The 20261-nt window shown below is 55.9% G+C and overlaps 2 protein-coding genes across 11 annotated transcripts in view; one reads left to right on the forward strand and one right to left on the reverse strand.

Annotated features, from left to right (window-relative positions):
* Ldah (lipid droplet associated hydrolase) overlaps nucleotides 1-4651 on the forward strand; it is a 133927-nt gene extending 129276 nt beyond the window's left edge. For all 9 annotated transcript variants that reach the window (XM_063231995.1, XM_063231962.1, XM_013155978.3 and 6 more), the window contains one exon: nucleotides 2746-4651. In XM_063231995.1, the coding sequence (XP_063088065.1) occupies nucleotides 2746-2985 (240 nt within the window). In that variant the 3' untranslated portion in view covers nucleotides 2986-4651. The remainder of the gene's footprint in view (nucleotides 1-2745) is intronic.
* Nucleotides 1998-20127, reverse strand: Gdf7 (growth differentiation factor 7). 2 transcript variants are annotated; one of them, XM_063231952.1, is made up of 3 exons: nucleotides 19561-20062; nucleotides 16094-17051; nucleotides 1998-4468 (listed from the first exon to the last, which is right to left on the reverse strand). In XM_063231952.1, the coding sequence occupies exons 1-3, from the start codon at nucleotides 20012-20014 to the stop codon at nucleotides 4183-4185; spliced, it is 1698 nt and encodes a 565-aa protein (XP_063088022.1). In that variant the 5' UTR covers nucleotides 20015-20062; the 3' UTR covers nucleotides 1998-4182. The 2 variants fall into 2 exon arrangements, with proteins under 2 accessions (XP_063088022.1, XP_063088025.1); XM_063231955.1 differs by lacking the exon at nucleotides 1998-4468 and having other exon boundaries at nucleotides 16090-17051; nucleotides 19561-20127.
* Nucleotides 20128-20261: the final 134 nt, after the last annotated feature.

Genomic DNA, 20261 nt, shown 5'->3' on the forward strand with positions numbered 1-20261 from the left:
AGGGTTTTTCAGGTGCAGAGTTCTCTAGTCAGATCTGTTACCTGTGATTTATAGTCTATACAGAACAGGAAATATTTCAAGCCAGTGTTCAGAAATGGGTTAGATAATCACGTGTTTCACTATAAGCCAAGGTTTTCATAGAGAGGCCTTCAGTGAATACAGCCTGAAAAATCAAGCAAAACAAAATTGTCGAAAGACTTACTTTAAATTATCAGCCACACAGAACCGGGAAATACACTCAGATGAACCTCAGGGAGACGTGGAATCCTCGCTGTTCATGATGTCTTGAAGACTAACACTGCTGTCTCTTGAGGTTCCTAGCACAGCCCCGGCCACTGTGATTGGTCCCTTCCCACTGAGGTGGGTCCAGCTGCCTGCCTGAGTCCTCATGCATGAGAAGGAGGTGACTTTTCTGCTGCCGAAGGCTCACCGTGCTGGCTTCTGATTGGAGACATTTCACTTTATAATCGCCTCAGGGAAAAGGACGTATTAGGTTCCTCACATGTCAGGTGGAGGGCGCAGCACAGTGAACAGTGACGGGCTGGTCAAGGAGACTTCGGGGAGACTGCAGGGTGAGGTCTCTCCTGCCTCACTTTCCCCTGGCTGATGCTTCCATATTACACTTCCCTGAGACTCTGCACTATAGCACGTGTGGGCAGAAGGGTCCCAGCGGGGCTTCGTCCGAGTCGGGTATCTTTGGACAGGAGCACTAGAGCAGAGGAACAGACCTAATGGGCACAACTCCCAAGCCAGGTTTCTAGATTTCAACACCGCTTCATGCTCTGGGGAAATACTGGAGAACTGTGCATAGTGACGGCTGCACATGATACTTCCTGAGTGCAGTTTAACAGATTTCCTGGGGGTTAAGTGTAGGAAGTGGTTCAGGGACAGCCTAAGGTTATTAACCCTACTGCTAGTTAATTAATATTAATACTTGCAGGTGGCTTGTACTGAAAGCAGGTTTTTAAAGGGACGCTACAGCAGAGTAGTCGCTGACAGGTCCTGGGAAATAACCTGTGTCCATTATGGGCTGAAGTGGCCAGCTGTGCTGGTGAGGTCACAGCAGAACATGCTGCTTTAGAGCAGTCAGAGGAAAAGTGGTATTCAGAATGCAGTCAGCCACTCAGGGCACGACTGTCAGTGCTTCGCTCTGGCAGACTACCTTGTGTTTCTCTTTGAAGGTTTGCATTGGCATGGTGGCATGCACCTGCAATCCCAGCTCTCGGGGCAGCTGAGGCCGGAAAATCACAAGTTCAAGGTCAGCCTTGAGCATACTGAGACCTTGTCTCTCAAAAAAAGAACACGTATTTTTAGCTGCCTCTGTAAATACTGGTTAAGCTGCAATGTTGGTACAGTAAAGGCCAGTGTTTTCATAAGCGCAGCGTCACCTGTCCATATGCACATCATGGATTTAACGACTGATGCGGTGAAACTGTCCAGAGAGCGGTTAACACCCACCCCAAACCTTCCTCCCACCACCTGACCCCGATAGGCTGCCCTGCTGGACCGAGTCCTTTCCCTAACACAGAGACCTGAAGGCATCGCTCCACTGTGGGACGTGCTGTCTTCCATTAGCTCAGTGGACTGAGACGATGATGCCCATCCTCAGTGCATGGAAGGCAGTCACGGCCAGCCTCCCCTGCCATGCTGTCCACCCTCACCGCGCTCTTTCCTGCAGGTGATGTCCCTTGGCCTGCTCTCCTCAGGGGCTCCCCAGCTCGAAGACTCAGGCCCCATTCCCCCTGAGAGGTCATCCCTGCCCTGCTCCCCTCATCGCTCTGGGTGGCCTTGAGTAGCGGATCCCATCTCCTACCCCAAGAGAGCCCTGCCATGTTTCCCAGCTTCCTAAAATGGGAGAAATGCTCCTGAACAGACTGATGGAAGGTCTGAGTGAGAAGGCAGACTTAGCCTCTGATGGACACTGCAGGAGTCGTTTCTGACCAGCCAGGGCTGAAGCAAGTCCTAACTGTTTTTCAGTGATAACAGAAGTCATGGGATGCTTAAACTTTAGTCTTTATTTTTTTGTAAGAATTACCACTGTCTACTCTTCTAAGTATAAGCTGTCACTTTTGTTGCCTTTTCAGAAAAACACAGAACTATAGCACAGAAATGTTTCAGCTCAGAACAACAGCCTAGAACTATATGTACATGACACATCAAATATATAACCATAGCTAGATCATATATATACAATATTTCTATGTATGCATCAAATAACAGGTGTAGGAAGATGAAGGTCTTAACATTGTGCCAGAGAACACTGTGTCTCCATTGGCCTTCCTGTTGTCACCAGAGGTATGATCACAGCACCTCCCACTGAACTCAGCATGCCCTCCTGGTGTGTGAAGCATTGTCTTAACTCTTGGAATACTGCATCACATTTCATCAACTACACTGAAAAGCCTGGGTGTAACCTATTTATCTTAGCATTCATTCGACAGATGCATCAGCTGTAGGAAAACTGGTACATGTACTACACGGTCACCGTTCTATGCCTTATTAACCCTCCTCATTCTCACCTGCCCCTCCTCCCAGCACGTGTGACTTGCCCAAGATTTGCTCCACAGGGGCCTCCACATGGCTTTACTGCAGTCCGGTCCTTCCAGTGCAGCTGTGATGTGATCTTCTGAGCCTCAGACAGGCAAATGGGCCAGAGATGGGTGCTGCCTGCAGGGAACTGTGGCCACCGGTGTTGTCTCTGTTTGGAGAAGTGTTTCCTAATGGACATCCTGCCTTGTCTTTCAGATTACCTTTTACTACGGAACTGTAGACCCTTGGTGCCCGACAGAGTACTATGAAGACATGAAGAAAAGCTTTCCAGAAGGAGACATTCGACTCTGTAACAAAAACATACCTCATGCCTTTATCCTCCGTTTTAGCCACGACATAGCTGACATGATTGCCACCTGGGTAAAGGAGAACCTGTCTAAAATAAAGATGCTGATGAAGGAAAAGAGCTCGCACCGCCAGCACCTGTGTCAGTAGGTGGACTGAGCCGAGCAGGGAACTGTTCGGTTTTGATGCTTGGACTTAGAAAAGGAAAAAAAAAAATTATAACCTCTTGGCTTAAAAACTACCAGCTGCCCCAGTAAGGCTGAAATGAGAGTGGAGAGTAATCACATTTGTGATCTGATGAGGACTTCTCTGCACAAGACATCTAGGGCCACCAGGCTGTGCTTTAGTGGGCAGGAGCCTTGCAGACGAAAGAAAACCCCAGAGATGGGGCTGGGGATTTAGCTCAGCGGCATAAGCACCTGCCTTGCAAGCAGGCAGTCGTGAGTTCGGTCCCCGGTACCGATAAAAACGAAAATGACAAAAAAAAAAAAAGAAAACCCCAGAGACCTCAACTGAGTTATACTGTGGATGGAGCAAGCTCCCCCGGCGGGGATGAGGAAATACTCAACAGTGGAAAGGAGATCCATGAGCGTGAGGCACGTGGGATACTGAGGAGGACCACTCGTGTCCCATCAGCAAGAAGGGAGGACCTGGTGTCCTTTAAGGATGAAAGGTCAAAATCATTCTGGACTGACACTGCGAGGATTGGCCGAGGCCATCCGTGTGACTTGTGACCTACCTGCATTAGATCCAAAATCAGAGTTCTCCAGACAACACTCGCCAACTCACAGGGAAAAAGCTGCAAAGGTTTGTCGCTGCCCCCCGCCACGTGGCAGCAGCAGGCTCTCCACAGACTGTAGCCTGCGGCATTGGGCTCCCGAGGTCCCTCCTCCAGAGCCAGAGTGAGAAGCACCAGGTTGCCCCAGATCGAATGTGCACAGGACACCCATGCGATTGATGATGGTAATGTTCTTAGCTACTTCATGACTCTTCTGAAAGTTTCCTAATAATTTATGGAAAAGCGTTTTAAGTTGCCAGGTATAATATAAATATAGGTATTCTTTTTCTCTCTCTCCGTTTGCCTTAACTTTACTTATTGGAAAGAAATTATTTTGTCAGTGAACCAAAGAGAGCCCTCAGATCATGTGACTCTGCCTTCTCTAGACCCCGAGGCCCCGTGAGGAGCAGCACAGGCTCTGGCTGCAGTGGGCTGAACAGCTCTATGTTCCGGGAACTGACGCCATCATGAAGTCTTAGGGGACAGTCCACCCCGCTGGCTGCAGTGACGGTGGAGCACGCATCAAAGCATTCCATGTTCTAGTGAGAGCCCCGTGGGATCACCGTCCCCTAGAGACGGGGTGGTGACGGAAGACACCTCTGACGTACTGTCCTTTGGCCTGGCTCCAGCATCAAAGCAGATGGCTTCTCAGAGGTGAACAGCTGAGCTCCAGATGAGGAAAGGGACCGCGAGACATGGCCGTGCACACAGGGCCCACGTGGTCCTGCCGGTGTCCGCGTGGCAAGGCCTTCTGGAGGGCTCACAGCTGCGGCCGGACTACGCTCTGGGTGCTCGCAAGGAGGTTTCACCAGCACGAAATCAAGGCACAGAAACCAGTCCTGTAAATCGGACCTCCTGGAAGAAAGAGTGACATCCACAGCTGGGTTTTTAGATGTTATTTTACAACATTCCTCTGTATTTAAAAAACCCACACATGGGAGCTTTGTGTTTTAGAGTTTGAAAATGATAATAACTAGCTTAGTTCCTGTTTATTGTCTAAACACCAAGCAAATTTTCAAAATAAATGACTGGCACTTAGGTTTGTGTGTGGCCTTATCTGTGTGTACTACTGGGTCTTGGGGAGAGGGTGCAAGCCGAGCAGTTAGGTTCAAGGCGACGTCTCTCTGTTTAAAAGGAGAGGCTGCTTTCCTGTTGCTCCTTTTAATGGGGAAAGAAGTAGATTTCGGGAGACTTCAGTTCATTTGCTTTCATTAGGAATACACAAAAGACAAATGTCGATAAGCCGTGAATAAGATCCATTTTCCAGGAGCAGTGCGGCCACCACCGGTGGTCTTTGTCAGAGATGTAACTTATGGAAGCAGCCGGTGCTGAGCAGACAGTGGCAGGTGGAGCCCTGGACTGAGCCCACACTTGTCATCACCTGCTCCGGGGCACACGAGACGCCCCAGAAGGTCCCCAGCATGGCCTGGGGTCCTACACTGCAGGGTCCTCTCACCGTCCACTTCTGCACTCGGACTGAGAGCCAGAGACCTCTAAAGACACGGCTTTCCCTCATCACACATTAAACGATAGCAGAACAGTCCAGAAATATGACCACATGACACAATAGCTACGTCTGAAGTGGATGTTCTTATTGTAAAATAAATTACTGGGACAGTGTACATGACTTGGGGAGCCTGAAGCCTAGCTGGGCGTGAAATCCCAGTGTTGATTTTCTGACCGAGTAGGGAAAGGGGTGTTGGGGGGATCCTGTTAATTTACTCTCCAGTGGTTCAAGGGAAATAATGTTCTTCATACTTGGAAAGTTCTTGAAATTGTGAGATAGTTTTGGAAGTTATACAAATAGTTATTACAAAACAAACAAACACAAAACCCCACCTTCTCCTGCATCTGCTTCTCATTGTTTCTTTTCCAGAAAGTAAATTTCTTCTAGACAGTAAATTGACACCCGATTCATATCCCAGATCTGCAGTTGATTAGATTTGTGATGCTACATAAGACCACACCTCACAGGCCCCCAAACCTACAACCGTAAAACCGGGATTTGTACATTAGGTTTCTGAAGGAAAGATTTTGTTTTGTTTCGTTTTTAATGGGGAACACCAAGGTCACACGTGTGACATTGTGGTGATGCTTTGTAACAGTGATGGCAGACCTTTGAGAGTTTTCAGTGATGACACTCTGCCACTGCATGTGTGTCCTTAGGTTTGTTCTAGAAGACGGTACCTTCAGGGAGGGACACCAAGCTCGTTTTTCCGTTCACCTCTCCCAGTGAGTGAGATGTGGCCTCCACACCAGCTGGCATCCTTTCACCCAGCCTGTAACTTGATTCCTACAGTTGCAGCATTTCTGATGCATTCGCAGGGTGCGGTGGGTGACACATGCTCACTCGCCTGGCCTGGCTTCCTGGCCTCCAGCCATTCGGCCTCCCACACAGCCTGGTGCTTTCACACTTACTCAGCAATGATGCAGGAAGCAAAGCAACTCTGAGCACGAGACATCCTTGCTCCTGCTTCCTTTTACAGGCAGAAAAGGCAGGGACAGACTTGGGTTGCTCCTTCCCTACGAGGAGAAACGAGGAAAGAGCAGGGGCAGCAGCTGTGTGTCCTCTGGGAACCAATCTGTCTCTGGGTCTTGGGGCCAGGCCCTCCTGACCAGGTGGTGAGGACCAAAGCTTGTGTGGTGTCCTGGTCACTTTCCAAGGGCACTGTGATTCCCCCTGCCTGTGCTCCATACCCAGGTGTACATGGTCACACTGGCCCAAGAAGGGAGCTGGAGGACATGGCTGTGGCCACTCCCACAGGTCAAGGGCATCTCCAGAGCAAGAATGGTATCACTAAATGTGATGCCCAGAATGGCTCTGGGTCTTAGCATAGCCAGGGCCAGAAAAGGTGGAACTTGGATGGGTTTAAAATAGAGGAACAGAAGTTCAGGTGAGAGTCACCTGCACTGTCACAGTGCCTCCTGCTCTGGGGAGGCTCCAACTGTGCCCCTGAGGTGCAAAGGGGTACGCTGCATTCGGGATCCTGCAGCTGGCAGGTGACAGAGGGACTCCTGCTCCAGAGCGCTGGCTTTATCTCCTTTTCCTTGCGTCATGCTGCCTCCCGGAGGCCACAGCAGGCAACCCTAACACAAGTGGAGTTTGAGAAGTCCCAGGAAGGGCAGTGGGGTCCTGGCTGACAGGCCGGGAAGAGCGGATGATTGGTTAACAAGTAAGTTAACAGCGTGAGAGCTGCAACACCAGCTCTCAGAGGCAGGAACTTCATCTGGGCACTGGGCTTTGTGCTGTGGCTGCAGCCGCAGGCCAGCTCCTTCGCACACTTCTGGGTCTCCTGTGCTTCACTCAGACCCAGTGTCTTCTCACCAGCCCTGCTGCGAGTGTGCTGAGCTCTTGAATTGCAGGCCCACCGGCTGCTCCAGCTGCGATGATGCCTCTGCTCTTCCCTACCCCGAGGCTGGCCCAAACTGCTGCAGTGCTCCTCCCCCAGAAGCTCCTGCCAGCCCCATGAAGTCGCAGTCCTGACCAGGGATACACCTTTGCTGGTCTCCTTCCTGCCCCTCAGAAGGAGTTCCCCAAAGATGGAGTCGCGTCAAACCCTCACCTTGGAACTCACGCGGCTCAGGAACAGGGCCTGCCACAGGAATATCCTATACATTACGTGTAGGCAATCTCTCAAGAAATACAGATTCTCAAGTCGGTCAGACTGTCAGGGAATCGCCTTTTGGGTCCTCGTCTTTATACTGGTCACATGTGTGGAAGTGAGTGTGGACACCTGCTGTTCTGTCCCTTACGTGTTTTCCCAGCAGAGCATAGTGTACTGCATCAGACATTCAAGGGCATCATCTGTGCGCTTCCTGACACCAGGGAACAGCAGAAGGGCAAGGCCACTGTACCTTTTGGCCGTTCACCTCACCCAGTGTCTGCAACTCCTACTTCCATTCTTCTATGATTAGAAAACCTCTGAGAGCTGGGTATTAGCAACTTCTATTCGTGTAACTTGTATTTGTTGAGTACTAACTGCAGTTCTCCAAACGGGAATTCTAGCAACAATACCTAAGATAGTACAGTGTTTGCATTTTGTGTTATATTCCTCACACACTCTGGCAAAGGGGCCTGGGCTGACCTCGCACTGGGACGGATTTCCTAGCTGGGTAAGTCTATGGGAAAATTCCTCTTCCCTGGGATGGGAATGTGACCCCATGACTGCGTGTCCTTCACAGCTACGGGGTGCGGGTGCACCTGCAAGGTCTCCCTCCCTCTCAGAGTAACCCGAATTCCGCCTCTGCAAATCCACCCAGCTCCAGCTCTGCAGAACATCTGGGCTCTCTCCTAGTGGCCACTGCTGAAGGCCTGTGCACCTGCATGTGATTAGAGACGCCCACAACCCCAGAGTCGTCGGCTGAGCACTGGTGACACTCCCAGGGGACAAGTCTCTCCCCAGATTGCTGTTCCTTCCAGAGAAAAGAATGCAGGCCTGGGGACACGGGCACCATAAACCCACAGACCACGCCAGGCGCTGCCCTCACTGGCAGAGGCTGGAGGCATCTTTATCTCAGCCTGAATGAAGATGAGGAAACAAAGGACCTTGTGGGGCTGGGGAGGCAGTGGACAAGTCGTCGCTGCTCAGAGACGCTTCTTGGCATCAGTCACTGTAAGCCTCTGAGACTCGATCTCACCAATGTTTGAAAAATTGGATAAAGTGTTAGATGCTGCTCCTGCTGCTGCTGAGTTTCCTGTCCTTTCTCTACTCAGCACGGAGGTTGCCAGCCCCAGAGTGCTGGGCCGGGCCAGGCACAGGCTGCGGATTGTAACGAGACTTCGCACAACCCCAGGGAGGGTCACACAGCTTATGTGTTTATTGGACTTCGTTCAAAGGGGAACACAATTTTTCTTCCAATAAAACATCCATCTAGCAGTAATGAGATTAAAGAACAGAAAGAAACCCACCAGGCTGTGGGGACTTCTGTTAACACTCTCCAGGAACACTGGGCTCAGCGTCCCCTGCTCCATCCTTAGTGAGGGCAGGTCCCTGCCAGCATTCCACAGCTACATCTGTCCCTCAGCCTCTTTCAGAAGTGCTCAAGGAGAAAGGCGTCCCACTGGGCAGTTCCCTTCTTCACCTGCTGGGAGCTTGGGGTGTGAGCCGGGGCCAGGAGGGGCCAGGAGGGGCACTGCGGGCTTGGGTCTATGCTGTCCACCCTGGGAGAGCTGCTGAGCCTCCTAGGGGGTATCACAAGTGTGGGGGTCTTGGTCCTGTCTCAGAAGTGGCCCATCAAATTTACTGTAAGACTTAGCAGGTTAAACTTCACACCGTGGGGGCCCGGGGGAAGGCCACACTTGGTGTAGCCATCAGGTCCTACAGCACCCACGTAAGTGCACATAACAGCCTCTTCCTACTGGGTCTGCGATGAACGCTACCTCTTTACACTGTAATGCTCACTTCCCAAAGACAAGATTTTGCCACTGCATTTTGGCCTCCCCCCCGCCCCACACACACACCTAGACTTGATTTTTTATCTTCCTGTGTAGTGCCCTGGGCCCTTTCACAGCATCAGAGAGCCAGTGGGCAGTAGCTCCGTGCTGGGGCTTCCCCTCCCAAACCCACACCTGACACACTGGTGTTTCGAAGTGCTCAGCATCCAGGCCAGAAGGCCCAGGCCACCGTGCTGCTGGCCCTGTTCCACAGCAGCCATTCCTAGTGCCCAAAAGCTACGTGCTGTTGTCACTGCAGAGGTGGACGACTGGACTGGAACAGCTGGTAACAGGGACAGAAGCGCCGTCTCTAAACACCAGTCATGGTCAGTTTTTGGAATAAAATATTTAATCAATGCATCTGTACAAAATATTAAAAAGGTTAATGATGAATATACAGGCATGTTTAACAAATATATACTGCTATGTAATAGTCAAGAAAAATAGAGTTTGCTGTTTTACAGGTCATTTACATTGCAATATGTACAGTCTATTTAAACTTGAGAATGCATATACACATACGGGTTTCTTCCTGCCCTGGAAGGGTCCCCAGTGGCTGCCCCAGTCAGGGATAGCTCTTGAGGACATCAGCCACTGCTGCCCCAAGCCCAGGTGGGGCCACAGGGAGAAAGGAGATCTGTAGCCTTCAAGCCTCCGAGTTCTGCTCTCGGGCCAAACGAGAGCTCAAAGACTGTAATATCTCTTTGCATCAAATGAGATTTTAAATCTCTTCCCGTCCTTCCTCTAGCTTCTCCTTCCTCCCTAGCCACGTGGAGAAACACTGTTGCTGCAAAAGGAAAGGAACTTCCCCCTAAAAATCATTAATTTTGCCTTTAGCTACCGAGAGAACAGCATGTAACTGAGACTTGATGGCACCACCGTCGCTTGGAATTCTGCTGTTTCCTCACAGTCATTACACGTACGTGTTTCACTGCAGGCCCCTCAGCACGTGCAGAATCCTGCTGCCCACCCAGGGCCTGCTTATACAGCATCACCTTGTAGGCAGGTGCAGGAATCTGACAGCAAACTTCACAGTGGAAGGCTGCTTCTGTGTTTAAAAACATTCCCAAATGGAGCAGGATCCCCTGTGGTCACCTTCGGAAAGGGCAGGCTGCGGAGAGCGTGTGAATCCTTGTAAAACTTGTCAGTGGGGTGAAAAACTTCCAGCTAAAAAACCTAAAGTGACTCGATTACAATTCTTGTCAAAACACAAAAGCTGTTTGCACTACAGAATACTGTGAAATGCAACATTAAAAATGATGCGAAGGGTGCTCGTGTTTAATCTGTGGTTTGTCCGAGATGGAGAAAGCCAGGGAAGTCTCCCCTGAGAGTCTCCGCTCTGGCTCAGGTCCTGCCTGTTCCCTGGCCAGGAAACGCCTTCATCCTGAGCTTGCTTTCTCACTGAACTGGATCATCGTTTTCTAAACAGATCGCTGACTGGCTGGCTTTCTCTGATTCTGGCAAGCCCTGACCCAAAGGGAAAGAAAGGAGTTGCAAGGAGATAAGCGACGCTCCTGAGGCCGGGCTGCTCAGCTCCAGCCTTCCAGGGGGACCAGGACAGGCAGCCTCTCCTGACTCTGGCAGCCTTCAGCCTCTGAGAGATGAAAAGATGAAGTGAAGCACGGCCTCGGCACACCTTGTTATTCACCGCTCACCCCATGGAGCAGCTGGGTGTGGGTTGCCCACTGCCCCGAGGGCAGACTGCGAGCGGCCAGGGCCCTGGAAGGGCCTGCAAGGACAGCTGAACAGCAGCAGCCTGGGTGCAGAGCCACAGCTCCTGGGGCTGCACCAGGAGCGTCCTCCGGGGCCCTGACCTGCGTGCTTCTGATCAGCTTGTGTTTACGTCTAATTTAGCAGGACTTTCATGAACAAGCCCTAGGAAGGGCTTGCATTGGCCTGCCACAAGCACCCCTCAACCCCCGGGGGGACAGCCATGGCTCGCCAAGTGTCTGCAGGACCTGAACACAAAACAAGGCAACTTATCCTGTCCTTACATGCACGAACTGGCCGCTTCTTGCCTGGTCACATCACGGGCTGCCAGCACACCATGCTTCCTGTTTGCTAACCACTCAGAAGGTGGCAAAGCAGAAACTCAGAGGCAGAAGCCAGCTTCCTCCTGAGCTGTGTCCCGCCCTCCCAGAGCTCCCAGTCTGAGCAGAAGCTTTCCCCTGCTCTCCTAGACAACTGTCTCAGCTTCTCAAGGGCCACTCCAGATGAAGAGTCCCTAACGCAGCAGAAGGAAGTCGACCTGTCGAGTGAAATGTGCTGCTTATGCCTTCCCCCAAGCCACCGCACCTGCAGGGTCCCCTCCTGTGCGGAAACACGCCTCTCAGGACACTTCTGTGATGCTGACACTTACTTGCCATTGAAGATGCGTGAGAGAGACACCAGTCCTGTGGCTGTCACACAGATGCTTGAGGAGGCCTGCTCGTTCTCCCTGGGTGGAAGGAATAAGCCATTGCCAGACAGGTGTGCTGCTCTGGGGTGAACGGAATCAGCAACGGTGAGCAAGCCTGGCAACGCAGACCTCGAACCCTAGACCTGGGCTTGCTGTGGTGAGATGGCTGCTGCCTGCATGAAGCACCGAGCCAAGTATGGTGCTGTCATAGGTCAGGCACAGGCCCAGGTGCAGCGAGAGACAGAGGAAGCCAAGCTCAGGGACAGCTGGCTGAGTCAGCTGGCTGTGTGCAGCCCGCACGCACACAGGGGACTTGTCAGGCTGGGGCAGGAGCCCTTTTGCGCTGGATCACCTGTGTGTGCAGTTCTAAGCTCTGGGCACAGATTAAAGACCAGAAAAGCAACATGCGGAGGAAGAAAACTTGGCTCCAGCCTAAACAGAGGGCCCCAGGCACAAAAGTCCAAGCTGTCTGAAAAACTCAAAGTAACCCTCTGTTTGACTCCTCCCTTCTGGTGCTTCTGAATGTTAAACTCTGCCACCATTATCCAGGTTACAAAAGGAAGAGGGGGAGACGGCTTTCGGATGTCTGCCCCAGATCACTCCCCTGGCAACTGCAGTGGGACCGCTACCCAGAGTGGCACTGGGGGCCGGCACGCTGGGAGTCTGGGAGAACAGCTGTGCCCCCTCTTCTGCGGCTGTACCGAGGCACCAGCCGCAGGTGGGGGATCTTTTCCCAGCAGCGGTCTCCAAACAACCTCAGCCTGAAGAAGGCTCCACATGCACAGTGTGAGCTCAGCTGGGCAGGCTGAGGAATAAGCCTCAAGCAAGAGGCACAAGATAGCGTCGTGTGTGAGGTGAACTGAGTCCTGTGGTGGCCTGCCGACACCCCCACACGCAGAGTGAGCTGCACAGCTTAGGAGCTGGGGCTCCGTGAGAGGGTTGGCAGGGGTTTATTTCCAGGAGCATCTGCATCTGCCTGGGAACCATCTAATGAGCTCTGGAGACAGCAGAACTCTTGGGACGGAAGCTGCCCTCATTTTAAGAAGCAGAAGCTAAAGTCTGGGCAGGGAGGTGACTGTCGGTGGCTGGCCGCGATCTCTCAAGAGATACCTTCAGAGCGCTGGCACCAACTAGCTCCCTCCAGGCAGGTAGGGCCACACTGTGGAGGGACTTCACCCCTAAACAGGAAGAAAGCACCATGGACTCCAACTCCAGTGACCCTCGGACATGCCAGCCTCACAGGGATCTGGGTGACTTCCTATTCCCCAAGTTTTATACATGTGGGTTCACTTGTCCCCATACTCTCTTCCTGTCCCAAGCCAGATACTTCCTGAAAGGCAAACAGGCTCTTTGCTTCCTCCAGTGGGGAAGAAGCTACTTTCTGAGCCTGTCCTCCCAGCCCACCTGCTGAGGCCTCCAAGAGGGCCCTGCTTCCTGGCCAGGGAGGCCAGGACCTTGAGAGGACGCGCTCTCTGGAGCACCGCAAGGCCCCAGGACAGCTGCACGCCTTCTCCTTTCACTGCGTCGTCTGGAGACCAGACTCAGGCAGCGGAAGAGCTGGACCTTGTCTGTGCACAAGCTGCTCTTGGAAAGAATGCGATTTTGCCTCGTGGTTTAAGGAAAAAAAGTCCGTCCACAGCCCCAGTTGCTTTCTGCTGCAAGCTGAGCAAGATCGCTAATAGGATAAGGGCTCGGAGGACCTGGATCACTCTCCTACTCCATCTGCAGGGTTCTCAGAATCCCCTTCCGACATAGCCACACTTCAGCCTCACCACCACCCTGAGAGCTGCCAGGGGACCAGCTCTGTCTGCACGGGGCTTCTGAGGGTTCCGACCATGTCCCACACCACACATACCCGCTGCCCTCTGTGGCACACAAAGGCCGCACAGCCCTAGCTGGCCTTCCCCAAGATCCAACCCAGCTGCTGGAAAAGCCAGAGCTCCCAAAGGCCTGGACATCATGGAAATGCCCACTTGGCAGTGCAGGGGTCTCTCTGAATACCAGCGCTCCAGGTATGAAGACAGGGTCAAGTGCCAGGGCTTGCGGCTGTGTGGCGGCCCCACAGCAGCCCCTGGAGCCCTGCCAGCCTGCCCAGCCTCCGTAGCAGGGATGTCAGACCCGACTCCCTCCCTCCCAGGATCTCAGTGGCAGTATACAATTCTCCCCGACAAAGAGGACACACAGTTTGCCGAGCCTGTGGGGGTGAAAAGTGGGTGACACAACATGGTGCTGACACAGTTGGTCCTTGGTCCTTGTGAGGACTGGCCGGGGAATAGCTGGGCTTGGGCTGGTCACCCGGCCTGCTCTGAACCACCATCGAGTCCAGTCCTGGCACAGCAGGAGGGAAACCCTGGCCCCTGGGATCCACAGGCCTCTAGAGAAGCCCATGGACAGAGACAGCGGAGCACTCTGCCAGCCATGGCCACAAGAACAGTGAAGGGCAGCCCGCTCCCCAGGTGCATCCTGGGAAGACAGGGCCATGTGCACTGCCCTCAGCACACAGCTCAGGGGGGGACAGGGAGACGCATGCTCTTCTCTACCAGAAAGCAAGACCTGACCTGCCTGGTCACTGGAAATACCAAAATATTTGCTTTTGTTCAAACATAGTAAACAGCCTAAAATTTCCTCAAAATATTTAACCATGATGTTTCATTAACTTCCTTTCTACAGCTTTTAACACTGCAGAGCCACGGTCACTCTGCACCGTGACAGCTATCAGAGCAGCCACTGTACGTGGGAGTCATTCACATTCCTGTTTGCCACAGAAGAGGGGGGCTTCCCTGGCACAGTCCACAAATCTGGGCTCCCTCGTTGCTCAGCCACTAAGATACACTAGGATTATGCCAAAACAGCCAGTGTGGGATTTTTATAACCTGGAGAAACAGGTGCTTTCCTGGTTCCTTACAGCAACTACACAGCCACAGCATAATAAAATCACATTGTAAGATGAGACAAATCTTAGTTTTTTGTGCTTTTTTAAAAACAGGATCTCATTATATAGCCAAGGCTGGCCTTGAACTCAAGGAGATCCTCCTGTTTCAGCCTCCTGAGTGTGAGTCTAGACATGAGCCACTGTGCCCAGTGAAAACCTTATTTTAAGAGTAAGTTACATTGTGTGAGAGTGATTTTACTCTTTGGAGGAAATTTTGCAGAATGAAACTAACTCCAGTAGATAAATCTGTCTTTCAAGAATGTAAAGAGTAACTGCTGAGAATTAAATAGGATGAATTCTCCTGGACCTTACCATGCAAAACAAGGGTGGAATTAAGGTCTTTCTGGGAACCATACAGCCCAGCATCAAACAGTACCCAGGAGAGCTGCAGTTCTGCAAAAAAGCCAGGGGCGGAAAGGTGGAGTCCGGATTCTGGGTTCCAACCACTAACAAAAGGCTACAAAGGTCTCCCAAACACGAAGGAATCAATCAACAAGGCCGACCTGTCGCTGCTGGCTTTCAGAGCCACAGAAAACCTTGCCATGAAGATGATCACGGGCGCCCCGCCCACACCAAGGCCCTGCCCTTCCGAATTGTCCACGCAGCCAAGCTGCCAAGCCTGAGGGTGGCCCTTCCTTCTGCTCCAAGGTCTGGGGAGAGAGCAGAGGTCTGACAAAAGCACTTGTGTGTGGCTTCACTTCCTGTTACTATCACACTGCCAAAAAACCACAGCAACAACAGGGAAAGCATGTCAGAGCCGCCCGCAGACATGACAGCTAAGCGCAAGCATATGCGGCCACTTGGGCTGTGCCACGCGGAGGGGCTGCCTACCTGGTGGAAGCCTGAGTCCCCAAGTGCCCAAAACTCTGCAGCCATTCGCCAGCGGCTTGGGAAACCGCTGGGCACGACAGCTGTGCCCCTTCCCTCGTGGCCCGGCACTAACCTCTTCCTGCGACCCCCAGACGCTGCTCCCGCCCTCTCGCTAGCGGGGAGCTGCGGAGCCCGACAGCGATCACCGCGCCGCACCCCGCTCCACGCGCGACCTGTCGGCTCAGGCTCCGTGGTGCACGACCCCTCCCATTTCAACCCACGCACGCTGTGTGCTTCCCACTTTCTAGATCATTCCCAGCTAGGACGGATGAAAGGGCGGCGCTGACCTTTGCAAAGCTCCAGGAAGCTCCGCGACACACTGAGGCAAAACTTCCCTTTCGACGGGGAAGCGGCACCAGGTTAAAAAGTTACAGTCCGAGGAAAAGAGGCTGTCCGCACCAGCTCCTCCCCAGTCACCAACCCTGGTGCACCGTGAACCCCGGAAAGAGCCAGCCAGCCCTCCTCAGCAGCCCCAGGGCGGATACCAGGAGCTGAGCCACCAGAGTGGCCACGCCGCCACCCGCCAGAAACAGGGGCCGAGAGAAAACGTGCTCAGTAGCCCGTGGGTCACCCGTCCCGGAGCCCCAGCCCTAACCCGTTTCCACCCAATTTAGTGCCAGTTACCAAAACACCACAAACACACTCCCTCCCGAGAGGCGGCGGGCGCCGCGGGGATCTGTTTACAAAACCCACTTGGGCTGTGCCCTCGGGAGCGGCTTCCCCCCACCCCAAGGCCTGAGGCCGCTGTCCTGGGTCAGCGTGTGCGCAGTGAGGAGCGTGCGATGTGAGTGTGAACGTGAGCTCGGCTCCGACGCCGCGGCCGCTGGGCCTCCCCGCGCACGCTACCTGCAGCCGCACGCCTCCACCACCATGTCCTCGTACTGCTTGTAGACCACGTTGTTGGCCGCGTCGATGTAGAGGATGCTGATGGGGCTGAGGCGCGCGGGCACGCAGCAGGACGCGGGCGCCGCGTCGGGCGCCATGGAATTCAGCAGCGTCTGGATGATGGCGTGGTTGGTGGGCTCCAGGTGCGAGCGCAGCGGGAAGTCGCAAACGCCCTCGCAGTGGTAGGCCTCGTAGTCCAGCGGCGCGATGATCCAGTCGTCCCAGCCCAGCTCCTTAAAGTCCACGTGCAGCGGCTTGCGGCTGCAGCGGCTCCGGCCCCTGCGCCCGTGGCCCCGGCCCGCGCCCCCGCTGCCGCCCTGCGCCGCGCGCGTCCCCGCCAGCGCCGTCCGCCGCCGCCTGCGGCCGCCCAGCACGACCCTCGGGAAGCCAGGGCCGGGTCCCGGGTCGGGCGGTGGCTCCCCGGCCAGGGCAGCCCCGAGCGCGCGGGCCTGGGCACGGATCTCTCGGAAGAGGCTCTCCTTCCTCTGCGTGCGGGAGGCGACCACCAGCAGCGCGCGCTCCTGGGCGGCCGCCCCGCCTGCGCCCGGCCAGCCGAAGCCCAGCAGCCGCGGCGCCAGCGGGCTCCGCGCGGGCCCGTCCACGGCGCGCAGGAGGAGGCAGAAGGCGCGGGCGGCGCGCGGCTCCCGGCGGTGGCTGCGCACGGCGTCCCCCACGTCGAACACCTCCCAGCGTGCGCCGTCCAGGGCCTCCGCCACCCGCGAGTGCAGCAGGCGCGGCGCGCGCGCGGTCCCCGGACACGTGGACAGCAGCAGCAGCGGCGAGGCGGTCGCACTGCCCGGGTCCGGTCGGGCCGGCTCGCGGCGCAGCACACGCAGCTCGGCGCCTACCACCTCGTCGGCGTCCGGAAGACTGGACACGTCGAACAAGAAGCTCTGGCCAGTCTCGGCCGCCGATTCGTCTGCAGGGGACCGGCAGAGGCAGAAAGAGAGAAAGAGCTGAGTGAGCGCAGAACCCGCACCCCGCCGCGGGGTCCCCCGCGCAAGACCGAAGACCGTGGAGCCCGGGAGCCGGCGTCCGCCCGCAGCTGGGTCCCAGTGAAATGCTGCGAGCCAGGCTGGGAGTAAAGGGGCTTGATCCCGCCAGGGATTTAGTTTAGGAGCCGCCACCACAGCCCCCGACATTCGCGTCACCACTGAGCCGCGGGCCGGGAGCGCAGCGGAACCAAGAGGAAGGCCATCAGGTTCTGCCTGCCCAGAGCAACTAGGACGGCCGGGCCGTACTCCTAGGCATGGGCGAACAGAAGGCAAGGTGGACGCGTCCTTCCCGAGCCCCCGCGCTTAGGACCTGCGCCTCACTGCCCTGCGGTGTCCCGAGAGCCGCGGTCCCGATTCCTGCCGTGTGGAAGCGGGATGTTCGCGTCCCCAGGAAAATTTCTCCTCTCCTGATATTTCTTTTCCCTCCACCCAGCCTGGACTTTGCCGCTGGCCGGATCGCGGCCTCCCGTGAAGGCTGAGTCGTCCGCAAGGGGAGTGCAGGAGCTCGCTGAGTGTGACCTCACTTAGCCGAAGGGGGCCTGAGGCCCAAGGTCTCAGCAATGGGCGCTACTGGTCGCCACTGGGAACCTCGGGTGTGGCTGCTCGAGCTCCCAGCCGCGGCCTGAAGGAGGAGGAAGGCAGCTAAAGAATGGAGGAGAACTTGGGGCCGCTGAATGGCCTGGCAGTGAGCGCGGCACAAGCCTGGGGGCCCCTTCCAGGGGAGCTGTCCCTCAACAAGCCCACACTTTTGCTCTGTTGCGACGTATCTCAGGCTTGGGGTTTTATTCCTGGTCCTTGGCACTTTTTTTTTCCTTTGGGGGTTTGGGGGGGAAAAGTTTAAATTCCACAAGGCAGCAGATAAGGAGCTCCCTTTGAAGGAGTCATATGGTTTCGTTTTGTCCCAACTTCGGAAAGACTGTACAGACTCTCCACAGCCACTGGGGACTCCTCACCAGTCATGAGCCAGGCCCTGAGGCCTGAGGTCCACCATCTGGGTGTTGCTGGTGGCCTCTAGGGACATCAGCAACCCTGCTGCAAGCAAGGCTCTCGGTAGAGATGGAGGCAGGCGAGCACTGCCTACCCCTGTGTCCTCTCTGGGCTTGTTGAGTATTTCCCAGCTCTCTCGAGCCCTTACCTCTGCAGCCTTACAGGCCCTGGGCCAGCCGCTACATTTCTCCCTAGAGGGGCTAGGAAAGGTGGCCTCTCTAGCCATGCAGTGCTCTCTGGGAGTGGATTTAGCTTGGGTCTGCAATAGTGGCAGGCCTGGTGGAACCTAGAAAGCCTGGTGCCTTTGCTGGAACCCCTCTCTTGCAACAGGGAGCCCCTGTGCAGGCAGAGGTCTGAAACTCTCCCTGCCAGGTGCAGGAGGGCTGGAGCTTTCTATGGGCATCTGTGCATCCAGGGCAGGGGCCATGGCAGGTCCTCAGAGAGTGTTCCCTGGTTCTAACAGACCCAGACGGAAGTTTGAGCCCTGGGGTTCAAATGAAGCAATCTGTGCTTAGGCCCTGTGCAGGGGAGGAACGTGGCCACTGCAGTGTCCTCTGGAACCCAAGGTGTGCAGAATGTCGGTGGTGCCCAGCCTCAGACCAGCAGCCCTACTCAGTTTTTCTTTCCCTTCTGCTTTGCATCCTAGATCTCTAGCTGGACAGAATTAAGATCAAAATTATGTGCATTTCCGCCTGAAATTAGTTAAAATGTCCCTATCTGTCTGCTTTAATGGTTTCAATGGAGATTAATAAAATCCAGATGACACACAGCAACCGCCACAGCCTCACCCACATCCCACCTCATGAGAGCCCACTGCCTGGGAAGGTGGGGCGCCTGGGTGGGAGGCCCACATTCCTGCACAGACTCCAGGCCGGCCTCCCCTCCTGCCACCTCAGGCTCTCACAGGGCCTGCACCCCACGTCAGTCTAAGCCTGCTGAGAAGGGATTGCCATCACTCTCCGGGGCCGTTCAGTCTGATACCTGTTTCCATCCAGGTTCCCCCTGAAGTTCCCCCAAATCCGGGCACCGGTCAGGAGACTGGGAACGGCAGATAGTGCTGCCAGGAAGCAGCTACCACCTCCACCGCTGAGGCGCGAAGCCCCCCTCCTGCCGTCTTTCCTCTCCAAAGGCTGTGGGCCAGGAGCCACTCCAGACCCTTCCCCAAGAAGCAGATCTCGGCCTCAGGTTTCCCTCTTCCACGGGACCTGCCGGTCAGCAAGGGCAATGCCCCCCGGGCCGTGGGAGCCGCTCGGCCCTCTGGGGCTGGCCAGGCGAAACGACTGCGCCCCGTGCTACAGTTGAGGCACAGCGAGTTCCGGTGCGCTGACCTCGACCGGCTGGCCGCGAAGTTTCTTTGGAACACCTGAGGCTGGGACTTGCGGGAGCACAGCTCCAAGGGCGACCTCGGGACGGACAGGAAGACGGGCGCAGAAATGGCGCGAGTACCTTGGGTCGCCTGGTCTGCGAAGCCGGTGATGGTGTCCGCGCGGCCGTGGCCCGGGGCAGAGGCCTCCCCGGCCGGGGCCCTCCCGGACAGGCTGCGGTACAGAGCCATCATGAAGTGGTGCGGCACCACCGAGCCGTTCCTGAAGCCGGGCCCGGGGGCGCGGCGCGCAGAGCGGGCGCCGGACTCCGAGGCGGCCTGGACAGGGGACGCGCCCGCCGCCGCGGCGAGGGTCCGTCCGCCGCCGCCGCCCCCCGGGCCCCGGGCCGGCCCTGCCCCCGCTGCTCGCAGCACCGCGGCCGCTCCCAGCCCGTCGCGGGGGCGGCAGGCGCTCAGCAGCCAGAGGCAGAGCGCGGCGGCGGCGCTCAGGTCCATGGGCTCCGCGGGCCGGCGGCGGGCGCGCGGGCGGGCGGGCGGCTCCGCGGCTCGGGAAGTCCCCCGGCGCCTTTTGAACATAGTGTTTAATAACGGGGGAAGTGTGCGCGGCGAGCCGCGGCCCCCCCCTCCCCTCACCCCACCTCCTCCCGGCGCCCGCGCAGCGCCCCCTGCCGCACGCGCGGGCAGCGCCGCGCCCCTCCGCGCACCCTCGGGGCTGGGCCGGCCTCCTCCCGCGCCCGCGGGGCAGCGCAGCCGGCCCAGGCTCCCGCCCCAGCCGGCGCAGCGCCTCCGGTCCCCGGCGCCGCGACCCCCCGGCCGCCCGCGC

The sequence above is a fragment of the Cavia porcellus genome, unplaced genomic scaffold (assembly GCF_034190915.1).
Source record: "Cavia porcellus strain 051 isolate PalLab524CR breed Dunkin Hartley unplaced genomic scaffold, mCavPor4.1 scaffold_1, whole genome shotgun sequence".
Lineage (NCBI taxonomy): Eukaryota > Metazoa > Chordata > Mammalia > Rodentia > Caviidae > Cavia > Cavia porcellus.